At 41.6% G+C, this 27,148-nt stretch overlaps 1 protein-coding gene across 1 annotated transcript; it reads left to right on the top strand.

Annotated features, from left to right (window-relative positions):
* The first annotated feature begins 1,085 nt into the window (after window positions 1–1,085).
* Window positions 1,086–25,820, top strand: frmpd4 (FERM and PDZ domain containing 4). The gene is made up of 18 exons (XM_070837793.1): window positions 1,086–1,126; window positions 8,113–8,229; window positions 14,362–14,522; window positions 14,803–14,905; window positions 15,874–15,919; window positions 16,928–17,032; window positions 17,530–17,637; window positions 17,922–18,053; window positions 18,789–18,908; window positions 19,113–19,249; window positions 19,516–19,642; window positions 20,229–20,318; window positions 20,446–20,628; window positions 20,814–20,946; window positions 21,026–22,006; window positions 22,517–22,713; window positions 22,747–23,719; window positions 24,616–25,820. The coding sequence occupies exons 1-18, from the start codon at window positions 1,086–1,088 to the stop codon at window positions 25,818–25,820; spliced, it is 4,959 nt and encodes a 1,652-aa protein (XP_070693894.1).
* The last annotated feature ends 1,328 nt before the right edge of the window (window positions 25,821–27,148 follow it).

Consider the following 27,148-nt stretch of genomic DNA (forward strand, 5'->3'; position numbering starts at 1 on the left):
GACTACTTGAAGCGCTGTGAATCACAGCAGCTCTCATCTTCACCCCTCTGGACGTCAACTAATCACACAAACACAGCTCCTATTATCTGCTGTGGAATTCCATCCACAGCGCAAGTGGCAAACTATCAGTCCTGATCTTCTTTTGACACCATTGCCTCAGCTCTGTGTTTGTTTGTGTGGGGCTAAAATGTTTGGAGTCCTCTCATGAATGGCCTCATTCAGAGTAAGCATTTAGCAGCTGAACTGTTTTGAAAGGTCAAAACAAATGCAGTGTACAGTATGGGCATCCTAATGTGCAGCTGTGAGGCAGAGACCTCAGCTGGGGAGGGGACACATTAGGTCCTCCTGTCTCTCCAGCTGCTCTCACTGCTCTGTTGCTTCTGCGCTCATGTTACGTGCACGTCATGCTGCGTGTCTCTGTCATTTCATCTCTCTCATCCTTGTCAAGCCTTCCCTGCTTTCTGGAAACAGAACACATGGTTGAGGATTGATGAGGCTAGCCTTTGGGGAATTCTTGGAAGCTGGCTGCATCCTGTAGTAGTAATTCTTGTGGACCTTGCTGCCACACACACACACACACACACACACACACACAACATCCTCTCACATTCCTCTTTCCTCTCTCTCCTACTCTCAGCTCCCACCACCACCACCACCACCACCACCACCACAGCCACCCCTGTCCCTCCCTCTCTCCCTCTGCCCCTGGCTCTGGCTCTCTCTGCTTCTCTCTAAAGCTGTTGTTACTGTGCGGCTCCCGCACATCATTCCACCGCAATGGAAATTAAATGAAGGTGGCTTAACGCAGCTAACAGAGGCATGCTTTGAAGGATGTAACCGGGGGAAGCTGCTCTGCCAGATCCTTTTCCATGGGCTGTGGATTTGCGCTGTTGAGGCGAGGACACAGCAATCACTCAGCCATGCAGAAGCCCAGACAACAGGACTAATCTCTCCACCTGACTTGTGGAAGCTCCACTTTTTTTTTCTGAATTATTTATTCCTCGCTGCCAAAGACAGTGTGGGACAATGGAGCCGGAGTGAAGTAGATGGTAAATGTGTAGCCTTGACTGCAGTCTGCAGCACACATGGATGTGTTCAGCTTTGTGAAGATGCCAAAGCTGTCAGGGTGAGTCCGACAGATGCTGCTGTGTGTTTGCCCGTCTGTGTATGTGCCTGTTAGTTCTCTAGTGGGTGGTGTTTTGTATGTTCACGTAAGCATGATTTAGAGATCGCCACAGGAATCGCACTGCAACGTGGGTGATTAAAAACGCTGAGTTATTGATTACTCAAGAGAGCAAGTTGTGCAGTCATGTATGATGTGAAATGAATGAGCAAGTGAAGGAGATGGGAGTGGGGGGTGGATGCAGAAGCTGATGCGGTTCGTGGAACTGTCTGTATGTAAGTTCATAAATTTCTCACACTGCAGGCGGTGATTGTGGTTTGTTGCTTTGTGTGTCCTGCGATGTCACGAAACCATACATGTGCAACAATATGAAAATCAACCGCCTTTGTTTTGAGATATGAAATCACTTCAGTTAAACAGCCTTGGGTAATGACTCACAACAGTTTGAAGTCATTTTCAAACATCATATTTTGGCAGTGTTAGATAAACAGATCTGCTTTACAATTGAGCGTGATCTGTCTTTGGTCATTAGAGTCAGTACATATCACTGATAATCTAACATGAATTGGTCAAGTGCACATGCAATATGGCCAGAACAGGAGGGTGGACACTTAGATATATAGATGAGGCAGAGCAGTTGAAATGATTGACACGATTATGATTAAAACATCAAGATAGAAAAAAAAACACATTGTAGTTTTCATTCGTATTCTTATCTTTTTTTTCCATTTGGCAAGTTGTCCCTGAAAATAACGTTTGTTTGTTTGCTTTTTTACAAGAAGTGATGGAAAGTATGTGATATGTGAAGCGTACATTAAACTAACAGTACAGATGATTTCATTCATTGCCAGGGCAGACACCTCACCTTATGCACCCATGGGTCTGCTAGATTGAGTTGATCTGCCCCAGTGGACTGTAATCCTCCTAGGGGATTTGGCTCCATCAGAGACACTACAGACCACGAGTGGTGGGAACTGCTGATGTAAATGGGAAATATTAAATCAGATACTGTATGTGTCACAGAAATGCCCATTCAGGGCATCTCATTTACAGAAGCCACTGACACTGCTACTTTCACTGGGGTTTTTTTCTACAAAAAAAAAAAAATAGACAGAATTACAGCAATTTGCTGCAACACTGAGCACAATAGTTAGTCATTTTTTGTTTCTATTGTATGCAAATCACAGCTTCTTTTTTTTAACATTAAGCAGGAAGGTAGCAGGGATTTTCCATCAGATGACAGGGCCTCTGTTTTCCAGTTAGTATCCCTAAATGGCAGCATTTATAATGCCTCTCCCAGTGGACCACCAACGTCACTGCATCCTGTCACTGTTAATAATGCCACACAATGCTAACCCTGATTATGAGCTACCACTGCTACACTGCCGTTTTTTAGTTTTCTCCCTCTTTGCTGCCAGCAACAATTTGAGTCAGCAGGAGGCTGTTTTGCTGCAAATGGTTGATGGAACATTTTACAGAGAAGCCCACTGTATGTATTTAGAAATCTACAAGAAAGGGAATGTATGCCTTCATTATCTCTTCCTCCTGCCTTACAATGCCCCCAGATGTGTGTGCTGTCAGAAACAAAGCATGCTTTTGCTTTCATTTTCCTCTGTCTTTATTGTGGTTAAATCCTGAAAACACTTCCACATATTTGATGTTCTGATGTTCCTCTGTTGAAAGATAACTTACACATTTTGTCTTCTTGTGCCTAGAAAAGCAAGTTTGAGCCATTTGACCAAAGTGGTTTAAGCTGCTCTGTTTTGATTTTTCCATGTAGGACTTTGGCTTGACTGAGCTGGAAGTGCTGCTACAGTTTTAATACATCCCATGGGTGTTGTAAATGTTTTGTCGACAACGGCACTGTGGAGATAATGAGTATGAACCTCACGCATTTATGTAGAAAGTGTCAATTATCACTCAATCACAGTGATTGCCTGACTGAGAGGGGTTGATAAAAAGTGTGAGTGTTTAAGTGATTGCTAGGCATGCTTGAAATGCATGCGTTAAAACATGTCTATATTATTTGTTATGGTATGATGATACATCTATTCTTAGTCATTCTTATATAACAGATGGATGCGTTCATTAAATATGCGAGCGGAATGTTTTTTTGGATGGTGTAGGAGAGATTTTTCCTCAACATGAAAAATATGGAAGAACAGTTAAAGCAAATTTAGTCAGACTGCCTGACTTCACTCCTGGCTGTGTTTCTTAAAAAATCTATTATGTGGCCCATTGTTCGGCATGTTTTGACTGCAAACTTTTGCACAGGAAATCACTGGTCTGGACACAAATTGATTAGCCTAAATGTTCATCAGAGTACACAAAGACCAAAAGATCTGTCATTCTTGGCTGTTCGCATCAGAAGCTCTCAGGGAAGAGTAGATCAGAAATGGCTCAGGGTCAGAAACGAGAGCCAGCTGGATAGTGGATGAGGTCTCAGGCAACCATTTATTTTGCTCTGTCCTTTAGAGCTTTTAGCATAAAGGCAACGAGTAGCACAATGAGGTGCATGAGAATCCAAGTCTAGTTCAGTGCCCACGGGGTAAGTTCATCACTATATTTGGCTAATGTTTTACATAGACCAATGTGGAGCAAAGGAGCAAAATAACAATAATTAGAGCACAGATGTCTTTATTTTTGTTACAGTTGGACCTAAAATTATAATTCAGCATCAATATAATATACGAAGCCCTATACGTGGTCTAATGGGAAATGTATTATGTGTGCATGTTAGTTTATTTACTATAATTCCTATGTTGTAAGTGTTGCAGCAGACTATATGTCCAGCAGCTCTTTAGTGAGATGGTGTTTTGCTGTTTAACAGGTAAACTAGAGACAGAAACTAGAAACTAGAGGCTCACTTTTTGCTGTAAAATAGCAGGAGGATCGTAGTGGGTGGGCTGTTTCCCAGATGCAGTTTTATTCCCACCCAGAGGAGATTAACTAACCAAAAACCTTTCTATATAGAGGCACCAGAGAGCTGCTCAGGATAGTGCGGTTGCCCATGGCAACAATATCAGTACATCCAAAGACAAACACAGAAATACAATATTCAGTTGGAATAATGGGGAAAATAGACACTCTAATCCTGAAGTGAGTGTAATTTCAATATTACTGCATAATGTGCAATATTATAATGACACAGACTGCCTTTTGGTCGTGTTGGTGTCATTTCGTTATTGCTTGCTTCAGACTTGGTTTCTTGCACATCAGGTGCACAACACAACACTGTGTTTATTTCTCTAATAAGCACAGTGTAAAGCAGACAAGAAACAGTGATGTGTAAGTCGCAGAATGGGCAAGAACAGCAGCATTACATGCAACTACATGGTCAGTAATAATTTGAAATCACGGATAGCTTTTACTTTATGGAAAAGGGAAAAATATAAATAGCTAATTGCACTCTGCTCTATTGTGCAGCCAAACCAAGGTAGTGGTTGGACAAGTCAAACAGAGGGCAGATGTTTTCTGAAACAAAATGCAGTGCGTTTGTGCACTCAGCAGGGTGGAGGCAGTCTAAAAAACAGTAGAGGAAAAGGGCCTTTAATCAGAGAGGTTCCTCTCTGTCTGAGCCACTTCTCTGCTCCACTCCCCGCCCTCCTCCCAGGAGATGGTCATCTCATCTGCTTTCTCTCGACAGATTTTATATCCAAACAGAATCACATTAGCGGTCTAGCTCTGCATAAATGTCTCTGTTTAATTCAAGAGCACAGAGAAAGCGGCGTCATTGCCTCTTCACCATGTTTCTCAAGTCATACTTCACTTGCTGTGGCACAGGAAGAAGATGATAAGGCATCCTTTTATATATTTTTATTGAATTTTGTAAAGACTGGAGTACGTGTTAAGTGATAGGTAATGAGGTAAACATTGAAGTGACAGACACCAAGATTATCAATGATTCACGAGGTCCACACATGCATTGGATTAAAGAAATTCATAAAGATTTTAATTATTCTACCTTCAAATGTCTTTAAGTACTGGTAATAGAGCATAATCTGATGTTTAATTGATAATAAAAGGCTATATAAAGGAAATTTGACATTAATGTGGTGCTTTGGACATATCCAGGATATTTCTCTGTCACCCAATGCATCCTGGGAAGGAACCAATAAGGAAATGCAGAGTTTGGTCCTCTGGTAATAAGCATGTAAATGTCAGTAAAATGTTGACTTGCAAATGGGAGTTATTGACTCAGACATTTCTCAGAGGAAATAACTTTCTGAACAGCCCATCTCAATATGGCAGGCATTTGGCACCGGAGTGTGGTTTCATATAGCCAACCCTCATGGAGATTGTCAGTGTAAATTATTCAAACTAACTTGAGTGTCTGTGTGCTGGAATGTGCTTTCTTAGCCGTGGCTTGTCTATAATGCATAGTTACTCTCTACATTAACAGGATTTCAGACTTCATGACGCACCAGAATGCTTTATTCTCAGCTAGTTTGTATTCAAAGAGATGACAGTGAAAGTGAAGTACAGTGATAAAGCAAGGATCACATTGTTCATGCAATTTTTATGAAGGACTGAAAAGTGATCTTATAGCCATCTCTCAGACAATTAAACTAATATCTTCCAAATTATAGTTACTGACAAGGTGGCATGACAGACTGTTGCCACTGTTCATCTGAATAAAGATATGGAGACAGACGCACAAAAAGGCATCTTTAAATTCAATTGAACTCAGATGTTAGTTGTCGTGTAAGGAGGCGTGTCGTGTTATTACACTTTCAAATAATTGGAATCTACTTTATTGATTTTTTCCTATTCCTTTTGTTGCTTAAGTTTAGTATTTGGTTGCTACTAAATAGTAATGTGAGCAAAATTTAAAGAGAAATACAAAAAAGGTCACCTTGCATTTTGTAGTTTTAGTGCAATTTGTCTTGAAAAAATATTCTTTGGGAACCCACATTTGCGTCCAACTTCTCGTTACCAATTGTGCTTTCTCTGACTCTTGGGTAACCTGTTCATGAATTGTGCAGCATCGCTTGCCCACTTGGCGCTCGATTACTTAGTCCGATGTGACTGCGCAGGCATCATTTATTAATGCTAGCTGAGGGAGATCAGTTTCACTGTCCACTGTGGGTGAACCTTTTTAGCCTCTCTGTAAGCTGGAGTGCTGCGACTCAGTGGCATAATGCACCTCCCGCCTGCAGACAAAAGAAATCAAAGATCACAGTATCTATGACTGTGCTGTTAATACAGAGACATTGGGGCTGAGGGACAGAAAATGGATTTTGTGGAACAGTTTTTCAGCTCAGAAACATATTTTGAAGGCATAGCGTCTGAAACCGTAAGTACGATATGCTTTATTGTGTTGTAGACCTTTGGAGAAATGTCAAGCATACCATTGCTACAGGTGTAATCCTGCTAAAATACTAGTATAGAATAATAATCATATTCTACAGTTCTTTGACCTTTTCTATTTTCTATTCTTTACAACTCTTCACTAAAATGGGTAAATCTGTTAGCGTGGCTGTTAGCGTAGCTTTATCCCAGGGGCTGAAATGGAGGGCGCAAGTAGGACTCATCAATGAGGTGAACATGGCCCCAACGGTGTCAGACATTATCCAGTTGTGTCCACACACATCATTTGAGCTGCAGGATATGTGTTCTAAATATACACCATGGAGGCCTGCTCCCAGCTAATGTACTGTAGGTCAAATAAATCCATATCTATGTGGAAACACTAATGTCCCCCAAACACACCACTGCATTGGGAAAGAAACCACACTGCTTCCTGTGCTTCGGAGCCCAACTTCAAATGTAGCGCACAAAAAGAAAAACACCCCTGTCAGCTCCAGTATGTGTTCTTTTATGAATTAATCATGATTTAATGCATTAGCATTTAGGAGCGTTTTGACCCCCAGAATATACTTCAGCTTAGGTTGCATTATTTTGCAGCCTGGCGCCTCACTCATGAACTGGGCTTAATATGAATGAATATTTTGAAACCTTCCTCTGAGCTTGTACATTGTGTTGATGAGTTGGCAGTATTTTAGTCATTCCTCGTGAAATGGCCACGTGTGTGAGCCCATTCAGACAGGCGTGTTCGCGGGCACACCCACGGTAACACGCACTCTCACGCAGATACAGGCGCGCTGCACACAATTTATTATCATCGGTACAGTAACTGGGGAAACATTTAGAGGGGAAGAAAGAGGAGCTTTGAATAATGAATGCGGAGAGCCCTGTTACACGGCAGACAAGGCTTTGAAGTGACATAACTTACTGCCACCGCTTTCATAACATCACCAGTGTGCAGACACAAAGACGGAGATAAAGGGAAGACAAGGAGGGGGGGTGCAGACAAAGAGGCAGATGAAAACGTTTTAACCAATTACAGTTCTTCTGAATACCTGCACTCTGCCAACTTGTGGCACAGGGAAGATGCAGAACTGGTTTTTGTTGGTGAAATCAGAAAATCAGCTGAAATTGAGATTTGGACAGGCGCCTTCTTTCATACAATAGACCATGATTAATTATTTTGTGAATGATGGTTATGGCTGGTTGTATTCTCTGATAGACTTTATCAAATCCTCTCGGTATTGAGCAAATCAAATAACCACTATATAGGAACATTTCTCTGGGCTTCTTTTATGCAGAATGTGCTGACATCTAGAAATAAAACCAATTTCATGCCTCTCAAAGCACAAGAGTGAGGCATGACAACTCTGCCTGTGTGTCCTTACATAATTAATTCAATTTGTATTCACTGAGTGAACTGCGGCTACGGAACATTGTTTATCACGCTGGAATCAGACATTCTCTTATCACTCGAGTTGAATCGCTTCATATCAGCCCTCGACTGTTTTATTTCTATCATGATTTAAATATTTCTATGACAAATATTATTTTTGGAATTCTTTAGTTTAGTTAGACTAATTGATTTTTCATAGGGCTCAATAGTACGGGTGGATTGCTAGCTAGCATCGCGATATAAAGTTGATCTATGCTTAGTTCCTCTTACTTTTCATCCCTTGCAGCCACAGGACCAAATCCTCAGGCTGGCCGCCCCCTTCAGGGACCTGGAGTGCTTCACAGGGACCCCCCAATGGATGGGACATGGGCACCAATAGAGAGGGGCGTGACTGCTACATCAAGTAAGTGCCCTGTGTTTAAAGAAACAGAGGGGGAGCTTTCTCTGTCCCAGATGTTTCAGATGCTTTGCCAACCTGTGATTATTCTAGCCACGTCACTGCCTCCACACTGTCTCCATCTGTGCATTCAGAATACTGATTCTCTGTTCCCTCCACTGCTGCGCACTCTCTGCCCCTGCCTACTCTCACTCTCTCTCACGCTCTCACACACCCACAGTACTCCTCATGCAGTCCCCCAATGCAGAAGAGGGCTTTTGAGAGAGTGTGTGTGTGTGTGCGAGTGTGTGTACGCTGACGTCGATGAAACAATTTCACCTGTGCAGGGACTTGTTTTGATCCGACAGCCTGCACGTTCCTCAGAGGATGCTGGGTTAAAGTTATCAGCGTAACTGATCCTTCGTAATTGGCACTTCTGGATATCTGTACAGGCAGGTAAAAGGAAACTCTCTCCTGGTCCGTTACATGTTTGTGTGCACATGTTGTAATGTAACAAGTGAGCGATTCATCGGTTCTGTCGATTTGTCTGTGCTTTCCTCTATTTGTTCACACCGAGATGTGCAATATGCTTTCACGTTAGATCTAAAAATATTGCTGCATTTATGTGAACCCCTGTGCATAGTAGATTCGGACCATTTTTGCTGCTTGGTCATTTGTTCACAATTTTACTCCTAGTCATGTAATGTTCATTATAATGCAACAATGTGAACAGCAGTTTTCGTATTCTAGATGCATCTCTCTAATGTGTATGGAAAAGGTGGTGAGCACTTGTCACACACGGGTTATAGCATGAGAGGCATGATGTCAGAGGAGTTATATAAGAAGCAAGGAGCAGTGAAAGTGCTGGATGCAGAGTGCGCCTGGATGAAGCAGATCATGGAGGCTGTTTTGGCTCCAGCTTTAGACTTCTAAATTTGAAGACTCATGAATAATCAAATGTCCGTTTCTGTGACTGCCCATGGCCATCTGAGTTTGTCAAGGCTCCAGGGTGCTGATACTAAATTGTTGTATTTCAAAACGGAACACAGGTCTAGTCTGTGTGACAGCAGCGCATGAATTAAGCAGCAGCAATTTAATATTTACAATGTGACCCATGGTATTTAACAGAGATGTAATGTAGTTCAGAGACTGCCGTGGCTATATTCTAGAGGATTGCTCTATCCTCCAGAGTAGATCATTATCATTGTTAAAGACTGAGCATGAGATGGAAGGATTTTTTTCATGGTTTATGGTAGAAGACCTGATTACAATTTGGGAGGTTTAGAAAAATCACAGTAACAAGTCCCCAAAAAGGAGCAGTGACACATCAAAAAATAAGCCAATAAAAATTGTTTGCTATTGCATTATTCTTTTTTTTTTAAAAAAAGGCTGTGTTTCAGACAGGATGAATATAACCGCGTCAACAAATTGTGAGCTGTGTTGAAGCAGCCTTTCAGAACAAGAGTAACAGGATATTGCTTCGGTAATGAGCCTCCACTTTGTCCAAAATATGCTTTATGAAAACAAGACTGAAAACAGTCTTTGTACAATGGGCCAGCATCTCTCTCTGCTCATTTTAGTTCATCCTGCTAACTGCATAGTTCACAGTGCAGCTTCTGATTGCTGTATAGAGTGTTGTGGAGCTACAATCGCAGCTAATAAGTATTATTAGGGACCATTAGATGCATGGCTGTCTGCACAATGGGAATCCTGCCATGTTTAGCAGGTGGCCATGCAGGGGAGGAGACAGCACTCTTCCTGAATGCACAGGTCCATATGGTTTTGACTTGTGCGCAATCTGTTGAGTTCGAGAGACAAAACTGACGCTCAAATTGAAACTAAATGTGTCTTAGAGGGAGTCTGAGAAATGTGGAATGATAGAGTTCACAGTTCAGTTAGTTGCTTTTATGAGTGGTTGGTATTTATGGTATTTACTCAGTTTGGAATGTATGTATGTCTATACTCTCCGACATTATGGGGAAAGCTTCTGGATAAAAAACACAGACTAACAGTTTGTATAAAATCATACTGATATAATATCAGAAAATATAAAGTCGAAGACAGTAAACTTAAAATTAAAGTCAAATCCTACCAAATGGCCATGTCCATTGATATTATAGGAATATTATGCTGGGCTTGACATTATAAAGTTAGTGAAGTTGTGCTTAGTTTTTTTTCCATTTGTTGGGTATGTAGGCTACATGTTGATAATGTTTCCAGATTTGTATACAGTCCTGGTCAGTAATACAGCAAATCCCTCTCCACTTTCATGGCAGAGAAATACAATAGCACATTTCAGGGCTGTTTGTTATTTTTATACATGGAAATGGAATCTGTTAAACAAAGAACCAAAGGAAACATATTTGAACTTATTTGACACAACCACATTTCGTTATTTTTGAGATGACAGAATGAGTGTTTCTCCTCGGATGGCCTCGGGTAAATATGGTACAGGGAAAACCCACTCAGCTCATTATTTTTAATTCCACCTCCACCTTTTTAGGCTTGTTAGTGCAGGCTCTGCTCATACCATTGCCAGTCCTCCTGCCTGCCCGCAGCACAATACCACACCAGTGTGAAACTAGAGGCCTCAGTGGCTATTTGACTCATTCATTTCGAAATGGATGTGCAAAACTGTTGCAAAATTGTGGTTATACAGCTTTGAAATTAAACTCTTTGATGCTCCATTTTACTAATGTGTCTTTTGTCCATTCTTTCAGTACTCCCTTCTGTAATATTTTTCACCCATGATTTTAAGAAAGGCACAGGAGGTGCAGTCAGACAGTTTGCGTGTGCTGCTGGTGTGAGAGTGAGTGAGCATATTATGAGTTGTTGTTGAGGTGATACAGTAAGCTATTGGGGCTAATCTCCTATTTTTTGTGACGTTATAGATCCAGTGATTAAAACATTTGGAAGAATCTGGCATAAGGTTCACCTGACCTTTGACTGTTATCAGTCGAATACATGACCTGCCATCCGTTGTTATCACTACCATTAGAAGGCTTCAGACTGGGTCTAACAGCGTACTGGACCTAAGTCATAGTAACAATAATAACCTTGGTTGATCTTCTTAATGTTGTTAAACTGTAGTATTTTGGTTAGATTAGTCACCGAAAATACATGTTTAGGTTTAGGCAAAGATGATGGTTTGGGTTAAAATAAGTTTGTTAGTTATAAAAGTGACGTTACGTTACGTACAAGATGTAAGCTATGTGAAAGTTACATTACATACGTGATGTAACTTCACTTTCATTGCTATTTTTTTAATTTCCCCCCAAACCATCATCTTTTCCTAAACCTAACCAAGTAGTTTAAAAAAAATAATCTCAACAATGACTTTTGGTTTCACACAGGACACAAACTGTGACCTCCTGGGTGAAAGTCCTGTGTCTGACACATCCATCCACCCTCTTAGTTCCCCTTAATGCCACGTCACCTCATCTTTGGGTTACAACAGCCATTCTGAATCCACTTGTAGGTTTAGCTCGTAGGCCACTACTAGCCCATATATGAGGGACAAATGTTTGACGATAACACCTATTTGACAGCCTCATAACAGACCACTTGGGTATAAGGTTAATGTTTTTTGTCTTTGGCTTCTTGGTAACCTTACTGACTTTTACAATATTGGTGTACAATAGTAAGCACGAGGACTGCTTTACATATTTCATATGCTTGTTTGTTTCTAAATATGAGAATTTGGTCCTGAAGAAACATTTGCTCAAAAACAGTAGGCTATAAATCAACAATATAAAGTAAAATATGTCACGATACGACTAGAAAAAAACCCAGCCTCAGTCACATTTCACTTTGTCAGAATTTGTATACAGGAAAGAGACAAAATGCTGTCATTAATCTTTCGATTACACCATAATATAGATGTGTTACTAAACTCACCAGCAGAAGACTTGGGGGGGCTGTTATGTAATTTTTAATTGAAGCACAGAAGATAATATCTTAATTGCAAATACATGCATCATGGCCTCTGCATAATATTCATGCATTATATATTACGCTTGTACTATCATTTAAATTGAATCACTGGCACATTACTCTTGAGGCATTTGTTTAATTCCTGTAAAAATAAGAATGGCCACATGTGCCAGCAGCAATTCAGATTTTATTATAAAGTTCTGTTACTCATTCTTCCTTCCTTTTGCATGGCGAAACCATACAGAGCATAACAAGGGAGTGGGATGAGAAATAGGAGCATCTTTTAAGGGGAAGTAGATTACATACATAGATTACTGTAGCTCTTTTTACCTCAGCCTATCAAACATCAGACTCTTACTCAGCTTGATTAGAAAGCCATTGCTTGGATTTTATCTGGGACTAAAAGAGGACATCATATTCATCATTTAAATCATCTTTGTATTGTTTGAACTAATTTGTAGAAGATTTACATGATTCATTTTAAGGCTCAGTCTGTTCCCCACTGTGGCTATGCGCTGTAAACCTTTTAACACCATTCTAAACAGCAAAGGACCTGTTTTACTAGAATTGGCTGGTGAAGTCTTTTGGATTACTTTAGGGCTGAGTATTTGATTTATATGTAAAAAAAAAATCTCTATTTCAAGTCTCAGTTCTCAGTTCTTTATGTCTTAAGGTGTGCATTGTACAAGGTTTTTGTTCTTGTTTCATATGAGCTCACCAAACCAAATTCCAATCAACTATGTTGAAATGGCAATCAAGCACTGAAAGTTGGAAAGTTGAATGTGAGAGCATCATGGAGAAAAATATAGAAGTTGAAAACATTCTTTCCACCTCCAGTCATCATTTGCTATGTATTTAGCAGCTGCCTTTTTCGTCCTAATGAGAGATCACATGTTCAAGTTTTTTTGGGGGGTTTACAGCTCTGGGAAAGAATTGTTGAATCCTCCTCCAAATCAATTGACAATCACATCCCTGTGAACATCTTGTTGCTTTTGTTTTTTTTTCATAGTATTGGGATTGCGACTGACAGATCTCACTGTGTCTTTGTGCCATGAAAGATTAATTGTTACTATTTAGTGGTGAATAGTACATGTGTCAAGAATAACTGAATTACACACTGTCTGCCCACGGCTTTAATTAACCAACATTGCTGGCACCATACGGAGCTGCTGCTGCTGCTGTTGCCGCTGCTGCTGCTTTTGCATCCAGAGAGTGAAGAAATACTGTAAAAAGTCCAATCGCAGAATATGTGAACGCTACATACAGTTTGTGGTCTTTGTGTTTTCTGAGCTCAAGAAGCTTAAGGAACGATAACTGTGTAAGGAAGAAGAAAAATGCCTTGATCGGTGCTAAATGAGGTTCAAACTGTTCAGTCTTGGTTTGCAGCCAGCTAGTGACAGCAGGATTCTCACAGTCATCGAGATAGCAGTCAGGAGGTTTCGACAGCGTGACGCTCGGCATCATACCTGTCTTGCATCTTTATCAGTGCAGCAAGGCAAAGCCTATTCTGTGACACAAACAGTGCGAGTACTACAGAAAGCTGTAACTGCCCTTTACTAAAGCACACAGTGGATATCTGCAATGTTAGAATACAAACATTGGAGCTTGATTACCAGCGCCCACATGTTCTATTTTTACAGCGTTGCACTAGCTCCTGATTTCAAAACAATATCTGCCATCCTGTCTTCAAACATTTTTGGGATTCACAACCATTTTCTAGCACTTACATTTATTGATGTACCCCTTATTTACATGCCTGAGCAGCTGTCTCCAGCCACAGTTGTCATGGTTTCTTCAAGTAATCTACTTAATCTTGATCTACTTTTTAGTGGTTATATTAGTTCAGCATGAAATTAGAGCTGCAACTAATGATTATTTTCATCATGTAACACAAAGAAGAAGACTAGAAGAGGCTTAACTTCAAATGTGACTAAAATGTAAAAACAATGAGTCAATCATTGAAATAGTTTCTAATTATAGTTGCTAAAATAGTTATAGTTAAAATTATTGCAGATTTAGGACTGTCCTTTGCCGTGCGTGGTGTATAGACTGAATACGTGTTCAGCAAACATTAGCATTACCATAAAACATGCCCTACATTTCTATTTTAAATGACCTAACAGTGGTTTCGTAACACTGCATACAAAATCAGAGCTTTTACCACATAACATAAACAACCAGCGGTGATGACAGAAACAGGAAATCTCCTTTTTATTACTCCCACAGCTACGTCTCCCAGAGTAGCTCCCTGGAGGAGGTTCGTCTGGACGGGGACAAGTTTGTGCCACCAGCGCCCCGTAAGGTGGAGATGAGACGAGACCCAGTGCTTGGCTTTGGATTTGTGGCAGGCAGTGAGAAACCTGTGGTGGTCCGCTCAGTCACACCAGGTAAAGTGCCCCAGCTGTACGGTGGACTCTAATAAAACACTGACTCATTCTATCCATGGACAAGGAGATGAAATCCTCCTAAAATGTAGCCAGGGAAGGAGAGAGGAAAGCCCACTCAGGCTGTAGTGTACGTGGATGATTCATTGATTCTAACAACGCTCAATGAGTAAGCATTCATTAGAGGCTCGAGCCACAAGACAGGAAACCAAGAAAATCAAGAAAGATGGCATGACTGTGCGCTGTTTGTACCACTTAACAACTGCTTTGTGTGCGCTGGCAGGGGGTCCATCAGAAGGCAAGCTGATCCCAGGAGACGAGATCATCATGATTAATGATGAGCCTGTCAGTTCAGCGCCCAGGGAGAGGGTTATTGACCTTGTCAGGTATGACAACACACTAAGGTGAGATGCCATTCACTTGCTGCTAAACCTGTCACCCGATGCAGTGCCTACAAAAAGCACTCATGCTTCTTAGAAAGTAGAAAGAAGTCTTACAACATTGAAACAAAGTGAATTCATCGTGGCTATGTTGATAGCGATCAACAGAATAAGTCTTAGTGTCAAAGTGAAAACAAATGACAACAAAATGATCTTAGTTACAAATATTAAAGTACAAAATACTTGTTTGTATAAATATTCACCCGCTTTAATAGGACACATCTAAATCAATTTGTAGCATTTGTACCTGGAAGATCAAACTTTTGGTGAAGCATTACTATGTATACCATAACAGCTACTCAGTAACTCAGTAAAAAGTGAGTTAGTGACAAAAGGCACATTAAATCTCTTATGATTCAATGCTGCAACACAATAAAACATGAAAACTTTCCACATAGGTGAATATCTAGATGGGCACTGTAGTTCCACTATATAAGCAATTAAACTGCTTCAGGAGATAGATCTGCAACAATGTCTCAACTATTCCTATATTCACCATGATTTGATGGTTTAGCTGTATGCTGGTGTTGATGCTCTCATTGGATTAATATCACTGACACAGCTTAGTGGCTGGCTGTGAGTGTTCGGTCTTCGTATGACCTGTGCGGCAGTATGTAAACAGTACATTAGTACAGGGAAAAGCGCCCATGTGGCCACTCCTTCACAGCTCCTGTGGCCTTGAATGGGCTTGCTCTCCGCAGTAAAGCTGCACTGTGGAGGCAAGACAGGGCTGCCAGGAGCATCACTGGGACACAATGTTCCTTCTATAACCGTCCACTATGATATCTCAAAAACAACAACATGAGAAGTAGAATATTTCCAAAGCTCTTCCTCTTACCACAATATTGCTTATTTGGTTAAGAGCTTCCATCAAACATTAATGCATAATTAAAAATGTTTTTTGTGTCGTGCAGGAGCTGCAAAGAGTCCATATTGCTGACCGTTGTTCAGCCTTACCCGGTAAGATTTTACATCCTCTATGAATGAAATCCCGTACATTCCAGTAGGCTGTGTATGTGTTTCTGGTGGGTTATTTTGGTGATTGTATGAAAGCAAGTCATTAATCATGCCATATGTTTGTGCTGGCACTGTATCAGCGATGCCTTAGCTGAGCGTTAGAGCCCCGCTAACTCAAAGGGAGTCCAGTTGCTGCAGTCTTTCCAAGTCCTCTCATGTTGTAGCTTTAGATCCTCGCAAGACCTCAGATGAACCTCCCACATCAACATTTACCATAGTCACGGAGCACCAGATGGCGGTGAACACTCAGTGCCAGGAGCATATATTCAGCCTTTGTTTACAGTTCACACAATAAGTCAGTGGAAATGGAATTGTGTTTTAATTTCCTCCAAAAATAAACCAAATCATCTGTGCATTCTCACAGAAGACATACATGCTGTTTCTTGTGTGGCACCAAACTTATGATGAAATAAGATGATAGTTCTGTTTAAACCGTGAAATAGAAATGATGGTGTTTTATACCATGCAACGTTTCCTAAAACTGAAAATGTGTTGTCCAAATACATCCATTCATTGTGCATTTCAATGTATAATTTTGTTCAGCACCACAGTGCTTCAGAGGCTCAGAATGACGAGTCTTGAGTCTTTAAAAAATAGCCACTTAACAAGCGGCTGAACTTGAATTTGATTTGCAGAAAAGCATGGGTGTAGTATTACACAAGCAGCTCTCATAATCCAGCCTGTAATTGCTTCTGTTTACCAGCCGTTTCTTTGCAGCCTCAATGACACGCCGGCAGTGAAGGTGCCCCCTCCCTTTCTTGTGCCCTTACACAGAGCCACCTTAATTGCATCAGCACCAAGTGGAGAAATGGGAGGTTGTCATGTCTCTCAAGAAGGGAGCATGTCCTTGAATTGCGCAGAGCTGAAAAAACACATGACTCATCTCTGGAGGAACTAATTGTCCTTAAAATGTGTGTTTTTTTTTGTTTGTTTTCCTTTTCCCTCCAAAAGTCACCCAAATCGGCATTCATCAGCGCAGCAAAAAAGGCCAAGTTAAAGACTAATCCAGTTAAAGTCCGCTTCGCTGAAGAGGTCATCATCAATGGCCAGGTCCCCGTAAGTCACACTGGACACTGATTCATTCTACACGCATCAAGGTTCGGAAGCGGAGACGACAGCAGCAGACATGAGCTATGAATGCTGGCACAGAGCAAAGTAAAAATATCACTAACTGTAAAATGAAGACCCGCAGGAGCAAACAATGCACCTCATTTCTTTACTTCTTTTCATCACACTACCATCACTGGGATAGAGAGTGCGTATAATTGACAGAAAAAAGGGGGAACACTCACAGAGAGCTTCCCCTAATTTGTTGAATGTGTCGCACAGAGATTCTTTTTTCCCTAAATATGGAACTATTCTTTCAATTTTCTTTTTATCTTCAGAATCACTTCCATTTTGAGTTCTTGAATGCGCACTAATTTTTTCCCAGGGGGCTTTTAATTATTGAATTCTCAAACCCAGCTACCGCACACTTTAACTACAGCATATAAACAACTTTCAGTTAGAGGAAGATGTCAACATTTGTCAAACGATTCTCCCTCTATCCTCAGGAAACGGTGAAGGACAACTCTCTTCTTTTCATGCCAAATGTTCTGAAGGTGTACCTGGAGAACGGGCAAACTAAATCATTTAAATTCGACAGCACCACATCCATTAAGGTAGGTGGCAGGAAGAACATTGCCTCACTAAGAAATGTAGTTGAATAAGCTAAAGTGACGTGCAAAATGTTGTTAAATGTTGAATATTATTCACAGTTACACTCTACATTATGAAGTGCAAACTCCTGTCTTGGCTGTGGCCTTCAGAAGAAGAGTAGTGGTCATGTTTTTGTGTGTGTTGAGCTGTTAAAAAATGATTTATGGTTATGGCATGGAGTGCGAGCAGGTTGATGCATCTGCACGATTCTCATGTTGTATTAACTATGACTTTGTCTGTGCGAAAGGATGTCATCTTGACCCTGCAAGAAAAGCTATCCATTAAGAGCATTGAGCACTTCTCTCTGATGCTGGAGCAAAGAGCTGAGGGTTCGGCCAGCAAACTCATGCTCCTGCATGAGCAGGAGATGCTAACTCAGGTGAGACAGACCTCTTGGGTGCTACTAAACAGGAGAGATGTGGTTAAATAATAGACGTGATGGCAAAACAGGGGGAGGATGAAACCCATGTCTTCAGTATACTGTACGCTATTTTTGTATCCATACTGTAGTAAAACAGGAGCAAAACTGCAGGGTCTTCATCAGTTTCCCTGGGTATACATGTTAAAATGTTACAGGGAAAGTTTGACATTTTCAGAAACGTATTTACTTTGTTGCCAAGAGTTAAAAAAAAAAAAAATCAATGCACTGCTGAAATAGTCCCTCAAAAAAAAACACAATTTCTTGTTTTTACACTTTTTTTCATGAAGTAAACAAAAGAGATGAAATGTGTTAATTACTGATCTTAAGAGGTGCTGATAGGCAGATTTCTTTTCAACTTTGAGCAGAGCCAGGCTAGCCGTTTCTCTCTGTGTCCAGGATTTATGCTAAAATATGCATCTCTGGCTCTAGCTAAATATTTAATGGATGGATATGAGAGTGGTATTGATCTTCTCAAATAGCCCAACGCTTATTTCCTAAAGTTTCAAACTATTCCTTGAATGACTTTGAAGATTATGTTTAATCCCGTTACATTCAGCGCATTCTGCCTGTTCACCTGAAAAAAAAAAAGAAAAACGATATCTTGAAAAATGTGTAAGCGCTTGTTATTAGACAGTTTTCAGGCGCAAACACTTGACTAATGGAACTCTCCTTATCTTCCCACTTGCGAGCTAGGTGACACAGAGGCCAGGGTCACACAAGATGAAGTGCTTTTTTCGCATCACTTTTGTCCCAAAGGATCCTGTGGACCTGCTTCGGAGAGACGCAGTAGCGTTTGAGTACCTCTATGTTCAGGTGAATATCAGCACATGCGGTGTGCTCTTTTAAAGAATCACAGTATACTAAGCACCTCAGAACCAGGACCCTGGTTTGGAGCCTATACCAAAGGCCTTGCTGCACATATGGTTGCTGTAAGTGTGTTGTTGTCTTGTGTTTCATGATAAGAAGAGTGACTCAAATGTAACCTCCTCCTGCCCTCTCCTTCTCCGGCTCTTCCAGAGTTGTAATGATGTGGTGTTGGAGAGATTTGGGTCAGAGCTGAAATACGACACGGCTCTCCATCTGGCTGCCCTGCAAATGTATATTCTAACCATCAATACCAAGCAGTCCCAGAAAGTTTCCCTCAAGTACATTGAGTGAGTAGATTGGATTTCACACTCGCCCTCTGCAGGCCTGAACCTAACTATAGGGTAATTTTGTTGTTTCTGATAACTTATTCAAGCTTTAGAGCTTGCTACTAAATCCAGAATGCATCCCTGCTGGTTAATTGCTCTGATTGTCAGTTAATCAATGCACCCCATCTGGGTGACGTAAATCCATCACCGGTAGAAAAAAACGCCTTGACTGTTTTCCAGAGTGACTGAGTGACCTTCTCTAATCTTTATGAATTTTGTGCCTCCAGGAAGGAGTGGGGTCTGGCGTTGTTCCTGCCTCCTGCAGTGCTGTCTAGCATGAAAGAGAAAAACATCAAAAAAGCCCTCACTCACATCCTAAAAACCAACCAAAACCTTGTGCCACCTGGTAAAAAGGTGCTGTGCTACCTCATTATATTTCTCTCTTCATCTCTCTGTCCAGTATCGGCAGGGGTGTCAAACTCATTTTAGTTCAGGGGCCACATACAGCCAATTTGATCTCAAGTGGGTAGAACCAGTAAAATCACAGCATAATAACTTATAAATAATGACAACTCCCTATTTTTCCCTTTGTTTTAGTACAAGTACATTCTGAAAATGTTGACGTTTAATGAACTATCTTTTTACAAAATATTACGAACGAGCTGAAATTTGTCTTTTAGACTTTGCAAAGTCATCCCGCGGGCCGGATTGGCCCCTCGGGCAGGCCGGTTTTGGCCCGCGGGCCGTATGTTTGTCACTCCTGAGTATCTGTACGTCTCCCCCGCTCTCTCGCTTTGCCATGCATGACTTATGAAAAGACTCTTGACTACCACCTGGTGGAGTGTTGAATTTCAAAATAATGCTGCTGGGTGGCCACTTGAGCAGATGACGTTGCACCATTTTTAACTCAGCCGAACATTACACTCTGCTGTGCTTTGTTTGAATTACTTCAGCTTGTATCTTACGCTATGCTATGTCTCTTGGTTCCTCCCCATTCCAGCTGACTGCCTTGCAGGCAAAGGTTCATTATCTGAAGTATCTCAGTGATTTGAGGCTGTATGGAGGACGGGTGTTTAAATCCACACTAATTGTGAGTGAAACCATCTTGCTACCCCACATTGAATGCAGCCAGTGTGGGACACAAAAAGATGCCAGATCACATGCTCATTTGCATGCAGAAAGTGATATGCACGCTGACTCTCTCTTCCCTTTTGCAGCAAGGCGAGAAGCACACAGAAGTGACATTGCTCGTGGGGCCCAAATATGGCATCAGCCATGTGATTAACACCAAAACAAACCTGGTGGCCCTTCTAGCAGATTTCAGTCATGTCAACCGCATTGAAATGTACACAGAAGACGAGAACAGGGTTAGAGTGGAACTACATGTCCTGGACGTAAAGGTTAACAGTGTTCTGCTTGTTTTTTTTTTTCGTTTAATAAAAGCCTGTGCTGACTGGTTTTCTGAATATTGGTTTTAGCCTAGCAAAACCAACTCTATTCAGCAGTCATTATAACCTCATTCTACAGCCCCGCTCCCTCATTTATTTTGCACTCATTGTCATCTGCTTATCTGCCTCTTTCACAGCCCATCACTCTCTTAATGGAGTCTGTTGATGCAATGAATCTGGCCTGTTTGACTGCTGGCTACTACAGATTACTGGTGGACTCTCGACGCTCCATCTTCAATGTGGCCAAAAACACAGACAGTATGGAAACAAGTACGTCTTCTCACAAGATGACTCGACAGAATATATTGTGTTTAAATAGATGGTTTCATCTTTTGGTTCCTGTTTGCAGGCCATGCAGCGAGAGCAAAGCAGAACTACCAGGCCATCGAGTGCACATACAGCACACCCCATAAAGGATGTGAAGACAGAAACAACCAGAAGTTCAGCCAAGATTATTCTGACCAGGAGTGTGAATACCTCGACCACGGGAGATGTGAAGGCCAACCAGTCTACATAACTGAGATCCACCAGCCTCAGCAAATAGTGCACATGGCAGAAAGAGTGGAGTGCTGCAGAGTCCCTTGCTCCCAAACTTACCTCAACATCCCAAGGCCCAAACCCCAAGACCTGCACTCCAGGAGTGCGAAGGTCTCCTTCATATTTGGAGATCCTCCCCTCAACAGCGTAAACCCCCAAAATCTGGGCTACCAGAGACTGATGGATGAAGGCCCAGAGATGCTAGACAATCACAGCCCCATGTATAGGCGTCTCGAGGAGGACTATAAGATGATGGATGCCATAGAAGACGCAGATGGGTATCCCTACTCCACCAAAATCTTTGGTCCAACTGAATGCATTGAGGAGCCGCTGCTGCATGATATCTGCTACGCAGAGACAACAGATGATGCAGAGGATGAGGATGACATCAGCTGTGAGGAGGACATGGTGATGAGTGACATTGACAAGCCTATGCTGCTCTCGCTCTCAGGGTCCAGCGATGACATCATTGACTTGACCTCCCTCCCTCCCCCACCGGAGGGTAATGATGAGGAGGACAATGACGTACTGCTGCACTCTCTTAACCTGGCCATCGCTGCTCCTCCTCCCGGCTTCAGGGACAGCTCTGACGAGGAGGAGCAGCAGGGGACCGGGACTCGGGCCCAGGGGGCCTGCAATGATATCCCAGTGTCTCTCATAGATTCAGTGCCCACCCACAGAGCAGAGGGCCACGGGGAGCCTCTAAACGATGCAGTGGTGTCCACCTTACAGGCACTCGAGGCCCTCGCTGCATCTGAGGAACAGAGTCCAGCACAGTCAGAGAGTAGCACAGGTTCTCCTTACACTATTGTAACGTTCATCCATTAACACCACACATATGTTCCAGCCATTCACTTTTGATTTGTTGTTGTTGATTTTTTTTTTTTTCAATAAAGCCCATTTTGTTCTATGTTTCCATTTGTGTGTGGATTTATTCATTCATTCACAGTTGTGTTTATTACAGTCCCAATCATCATTCATTTGTCAAGATTTCTTGTTGTTTTGAGGATCATTTTCTTTGTTTTCTTAATTTCACACAGCACAATGTCAGGTATCTGTTGCTAATATAGCTACATATCAATTTATAGCAAGCTTGACTGTTCTATCAATATTTTATCGATGCCATAATTTTAGATGGAACATTATCATATAGTGATTTATAATTATTATTGTCAGTGCTATTTCAAAGTAATCATTCACTCCCTTTTCCCCTACATGCTGAATTGCACATCTAATCTGTGATATTTTTCATGTGCCTCAGATGAAGTTGTTAATGACGTGTCTGTTTTTCTGTGGTACACAGGTGTAGAAATATCACGAGCATTTAGTCCTGACTCCTCAGATTCTGGCAATGAGACAAATTCCTCTGAGATGACGGAGAGCTCCGAGCTGGCCACTGCTCAGAGACACTCAGAGAACCACCTGAGGATGCATGTAGCCATGACAGAAGGATACAACACCGTGAATGAGGGGAAGACAGAGGTCACCGCACCCAGTGATGTTGGGGCGGCAGCTGTGCAGTACAACCCCCAGGAGCATCAGGAGGGAGAGGCCAAATCCTCTGCTGTTGCGTCCTCCCAGATTTTTCACTCAGACGGCGGTGAGATGGAGCCAGAGACAATGGAAATAAAATCAGTCAGTGAATACTTCACTAAGATGCACATGGGCTCAGTAATGAGCAAGCAGAGAGGAAAACAGAGGGAGGCAGAGAGCAGAATCCAAGGAGATCTGCATGAATCATCTGATAGATCTCACATGACTTCTCAAGACTCGGCTAAAGAGGATCCCCCTCATCTTGTTGGGAAGTATAATGCTTTCACTGTGAGAGATTCCTACTACATGAATCAACTTGATTTGGGGCGAACTCACTTTAAAGACAGGCATCAAAAATGGCAGCAGAGAGTGCCTGGAAACAAAATGGCAGAAAATCTCTCTCCAGAATGTGTGGATGACTCACAGGCTTCCCACGCAGACAGGTTGACAGTAAAGGGAGAGAAACAGGACTTAGATGAAAGAAGGCAACACTTAAATCTCCGCTCCCCGTCCAAAGGGCCTGGCCCTGCAGAGGGAGATACCACTTCACAAGATAATGAACAGCAGCAAATTAAAATTCCACCATCAGAGCAAGAAGTCACGCGGTTATATGAATACCACGTGAACAAGCGCATGTCATCAATACAGAGTGAAGGCGTTCATTCTCTCCAAAGCTCACAATGTTCCTCCATAGACGCCGGTTGTAGCACAGGCAGCAGCAGCTGTGTCACTCCCATGGATTCTCCCCTTTGTGTCACAGACAATATGCATGTACTGACAGAGTCCTCGCTCAAGGGGCTGAGTTATGTAACTGCTGAGGAGAGAGCTTATGGGCCCGCCGGTCAGGGGAAGGTTGGCCACCCCATGGACCCCACGCTGCTGAGGAAGATCCATGCTGCTACTAGTGCTGAGCCTGGGTTCACGATTACACGTGATGGCACTCACAGAATGCCCAAGATAAAAGAAACCACAGGTAAAACTAAACAGGAGGGTGCTCTCTCTTATCTGTCTGTGCAAGTGCATGAAAGGAACTACTTAAATTACTCATTGCAGGCAAATAAGGGCATGAATATATTTTAAGTGGTCAGTTCACACAAATTACAAAATGCAAAAGTAGTCCTCAAAAGAAACCTTTAGGGGGTTCTGTACATGTTGATGTTAAACAAGTTAGATGTTAGAATGTTCACCGTCTTAGTTTAGCATGTTAGCATGCAAACATTTGCCTTTAATTAACTTTGACCTGCTGGTGTAGCTAAAGGAAAAGGATGGGGACAATGAATGTTGAAACAAAATTTTACGTCAATCTATCCAATAGTTGAGATATTTCAACAACGTGTTGGACTGACTGACCAGCAGCATATTAAGACAGGCTGATGTTGAATTTTTGGTGCTCAAAACTTGGGGTCACAAGTCTATAAAAAAATATTTATGTTTCTGTTTCACACAAATTATTTATTTATTTTTAAGAATTTTCTTTTTTTTCTTGAAAATATTCTGTCACTTTCTCAAGCCTCTAAAAGTCTTTCAAATGTAACAATCAGTGACAAGGATTTGCAAATAGATTATGGTGTTTTAAAGGCATCACATGTCGAAAAAATATTCCTGCCCTTATTGCAATGATACAGAATAATACTTTTTACATTAAAATTCCACTTTTGTCCTTTTGTTTCAATTGACCCTTTAGAAATTAAGATAATCTTTAAGGAATTATTATTATAAAAAAAAGATGCATTTCATCATTTCAGATTTCTGCATATGTGGTAAATATAAGTGTTATTAGTGACAAGTATGAAACTATTTGCAGATGACTGTGTGCTGTTAGGGAGATGCTTAACAGTTCTCTTTGTCTTCCTGCTACCCCTAGTGTAGCTTGCACACAGCTGAAGAAGGTTGAGGAAGAGTCATCTTTAGCTCTCTGTAATGAGACCAGTTCCACCACCGCAACCATGTCATCATCACCACTAAGAAGTAGCACAGAGCCCAGCGGGCTAACACAGGCCAGCTCCCAGCCCGACCCACATGTCTTGGCTTTCCTCTCAAGCGGCTCTTCATGTGACCCTTCAACAGGCAGCCTCAGGAAGCCACGCAGGGTTCGGATGCTCAGGAGGAGCTGGAGCACCATAATGCCAGGTTCAAGAAGCTTAGAAGCACTGTTAGATAAGACCAAAGCCACACTTACAGGGAGGAGTGGTGGTCAGAATTTCCAATCTCAAGATCCCCCGAAAATCCAGAGGATATTCTCTGCCAAAACCTTACCCAAGAGCTTGTCCCAGGGTTCAGTCATGTCTAATTCATCTGGTAGAAGGCTGCTAAGAGGAGCCTCCCTGTTGCTGCCAGAATCAACAGCACCGAGGCTGGATGCAGGTACGTGGAAGTGCCGTGGGCCGTTCAGTCACTGCTTCCTGCGGAGAAAGACAGGCAGTGATGGTGATGATGAAGACAGAGAGACGCCTTCGCATCCTTTGTCCTCTGTCAGCTCTGTTTCTTTCAGTCGCAGGAAAAACACAGGCTTGAAAGCAATGAATGACATGAGCCTTAAAGCAAGGCTAGCTCATGTAAATTCAATGAAAGGAAAAACATACAGCCTTCACACAGGGTTCGCACTTGCACGCAAGGATGCCTTAGAGATGGTCACCATGTTGCGCTCCAGCTTTGGCCACATGGCCAGAGGTGAGAAGCCAGAGGTCAACGAGGCTGACATGGATACGTTCTCCCAGTTGCTTTTCATGCAGGCCAAAGTGCTGAGCGGCGCTTGCAGTCAGATGGCCATGGAGTACAAAAGTCCAGAGGAATTACTGCTCACTCTGACACACAGCTTCCACACACTCTGCTGCCTAACGCAAGCCTGCATGTCACTAGTGGAAGGTCTGCGCACCAAGAGTGAGCGGCGTGAGGTGGTAGCCAAGGTGGACGAGGTCATCATGAACTATGTGTGTCTGCTGAAAGCTGCTGAGGTGGCTTCGGGAAGCTCTGCCTGCGACCAAAGTGTGAATGCATTGACTCATCACTCTGCCACCATGTCTGCTATTTTGAACACACTAACTCACTCACTGAAAACACTGCTCAACAAATAAACTGTTTGTCCAGATTATTGATTTTAAAGCCATACATGAAAGACATGGGTTTAAACAACCAATGTGAACTGCTGTGAAAGAAAAGAAATGCCTTGTGTATACAATATTTTATTATGTAAAAACAGAATTATATAAATCATCAAAGTTTTAAATAGATTATATTAACGCCTCTATTAAGAAGCATATGACCCTTCTCTCAAGTATATTATCTAATATTGCATAATATAGGGATTATTTTAATGATTTAATTGTTATATTAGGGATTTAACATGTAGATTATTACAACCTTATTAGTACCTTGTTTATAAATTGTAAAAATCTGTATTATGTTGGAGAAATGCATTCACAATATTCCGCTCTAGACAAATCATTGCACAGGACAGACATGATCAAATAAAAGTACCACATATGACTTTTCCATTTGCTGAATTCACCTTAATTTAATGAATACTTTACACATGAACACTGAGTACTTTCCTGTTATTATTATTATTTTTTGTCAACATCGTTAAAAAGATTAAAACTTAAAAAAAAATCTTATCTCAGAAGATTTGTGTCTGCTTGTTTTTTTTTAAAAAGAAATTAGTGCAAAATTTATTTCATTTTGCAGTGGTACATGCAAATTCATAATCATTCATTCTCTTTTCACTTGAACACTGAAGCTTTAAAAACAATAACAGACTGGCAGCATAACTTTTCTAGAGTATACAAGTTTGCTCCTGCATTATTCACACAGAAAAGTTGCTTGACCCACGTTTAGTTTCATAACTATGTTTAACAATTCATGCTTTTACTATTTACTCAAGCCTGAGTGGCGGTAATGGTTTTTGCATTAATGATGATGATGGCCCACTTCATGTTTCCGAACGAAAGAAAGTGTTTGCACAATGTGTGAGAGTAGTCAAGCACATGCTGCACGATGCTTATGCATGAGAGTCTGCAGCCACGCTGGCAGTTCTGTGCAGCCTACTTTGAGCTAAATGCTAACGTCAGCATGCTAACATGCTCACATCTGCAGCATGTTCACCAACTTAGTTTAGCTTGTTAGTATGCTAACTTTTTCTAATTAACTCAAAACAAAAAGTACAGCTGTTGGAAATGTCCTCAGTTTTGCAGGTATTTGGACCTGATGACAGTGCTAGATGAAAAGTTAGATGATCACTGAAGTTCATACCTAGGTGGGGGCATGAATGTCTGTACCAAATTTGATATCAAACCATCAAATAGTTATTGAGGTGTTTCACTAAAAACCCAAAATGTTGCTAGAGGAAAAGTCAGGGGATCACCAAGCTCAGTAGAATCTGTCCTCTGGGGACCATGAATATCTG

Source organism: Pempheris klunzingeri, chromosome 10 (genome assembly GCF_042242105.1).
Source record: "Pempheris klunzingeri isolate RE-2024b chromosome 10, fPemKlu1.hap1, whole genome shotgun sequence".
In the NCBI taxonomy this organism is placed as follows: Eukaryota; Metazoa; Chordata; class Actinopteri; order Acropomatiformes; family Pempheridae; genus Pempheris; species Pempheris klunzingeri.

Bases quoted from the DNA above. Each gene is read 5' to 3' on its own strand.
- frmpd4 (XM_070837793.1), top strand. From the start codon at position 1,086: ATGGATGTGTTCAGCTTTGTGAAGATGCCAAAGCTGTCAGG. The intron at 8,230-14,361 runs GTAAGTGCCCTG...TTACTCCCACAG, and splicing joins GGGCGTGACTGCTACATCAA to CTACGTCTCCCAGAGTAGCT. The intron at 15,920-16,927 runs GTAAGATTTTAC...TCCCTCCAAAAG, and splicing joins CCGTTGTTCAGCCTTACCCG to TCACCCAAATCGGCATTCAT.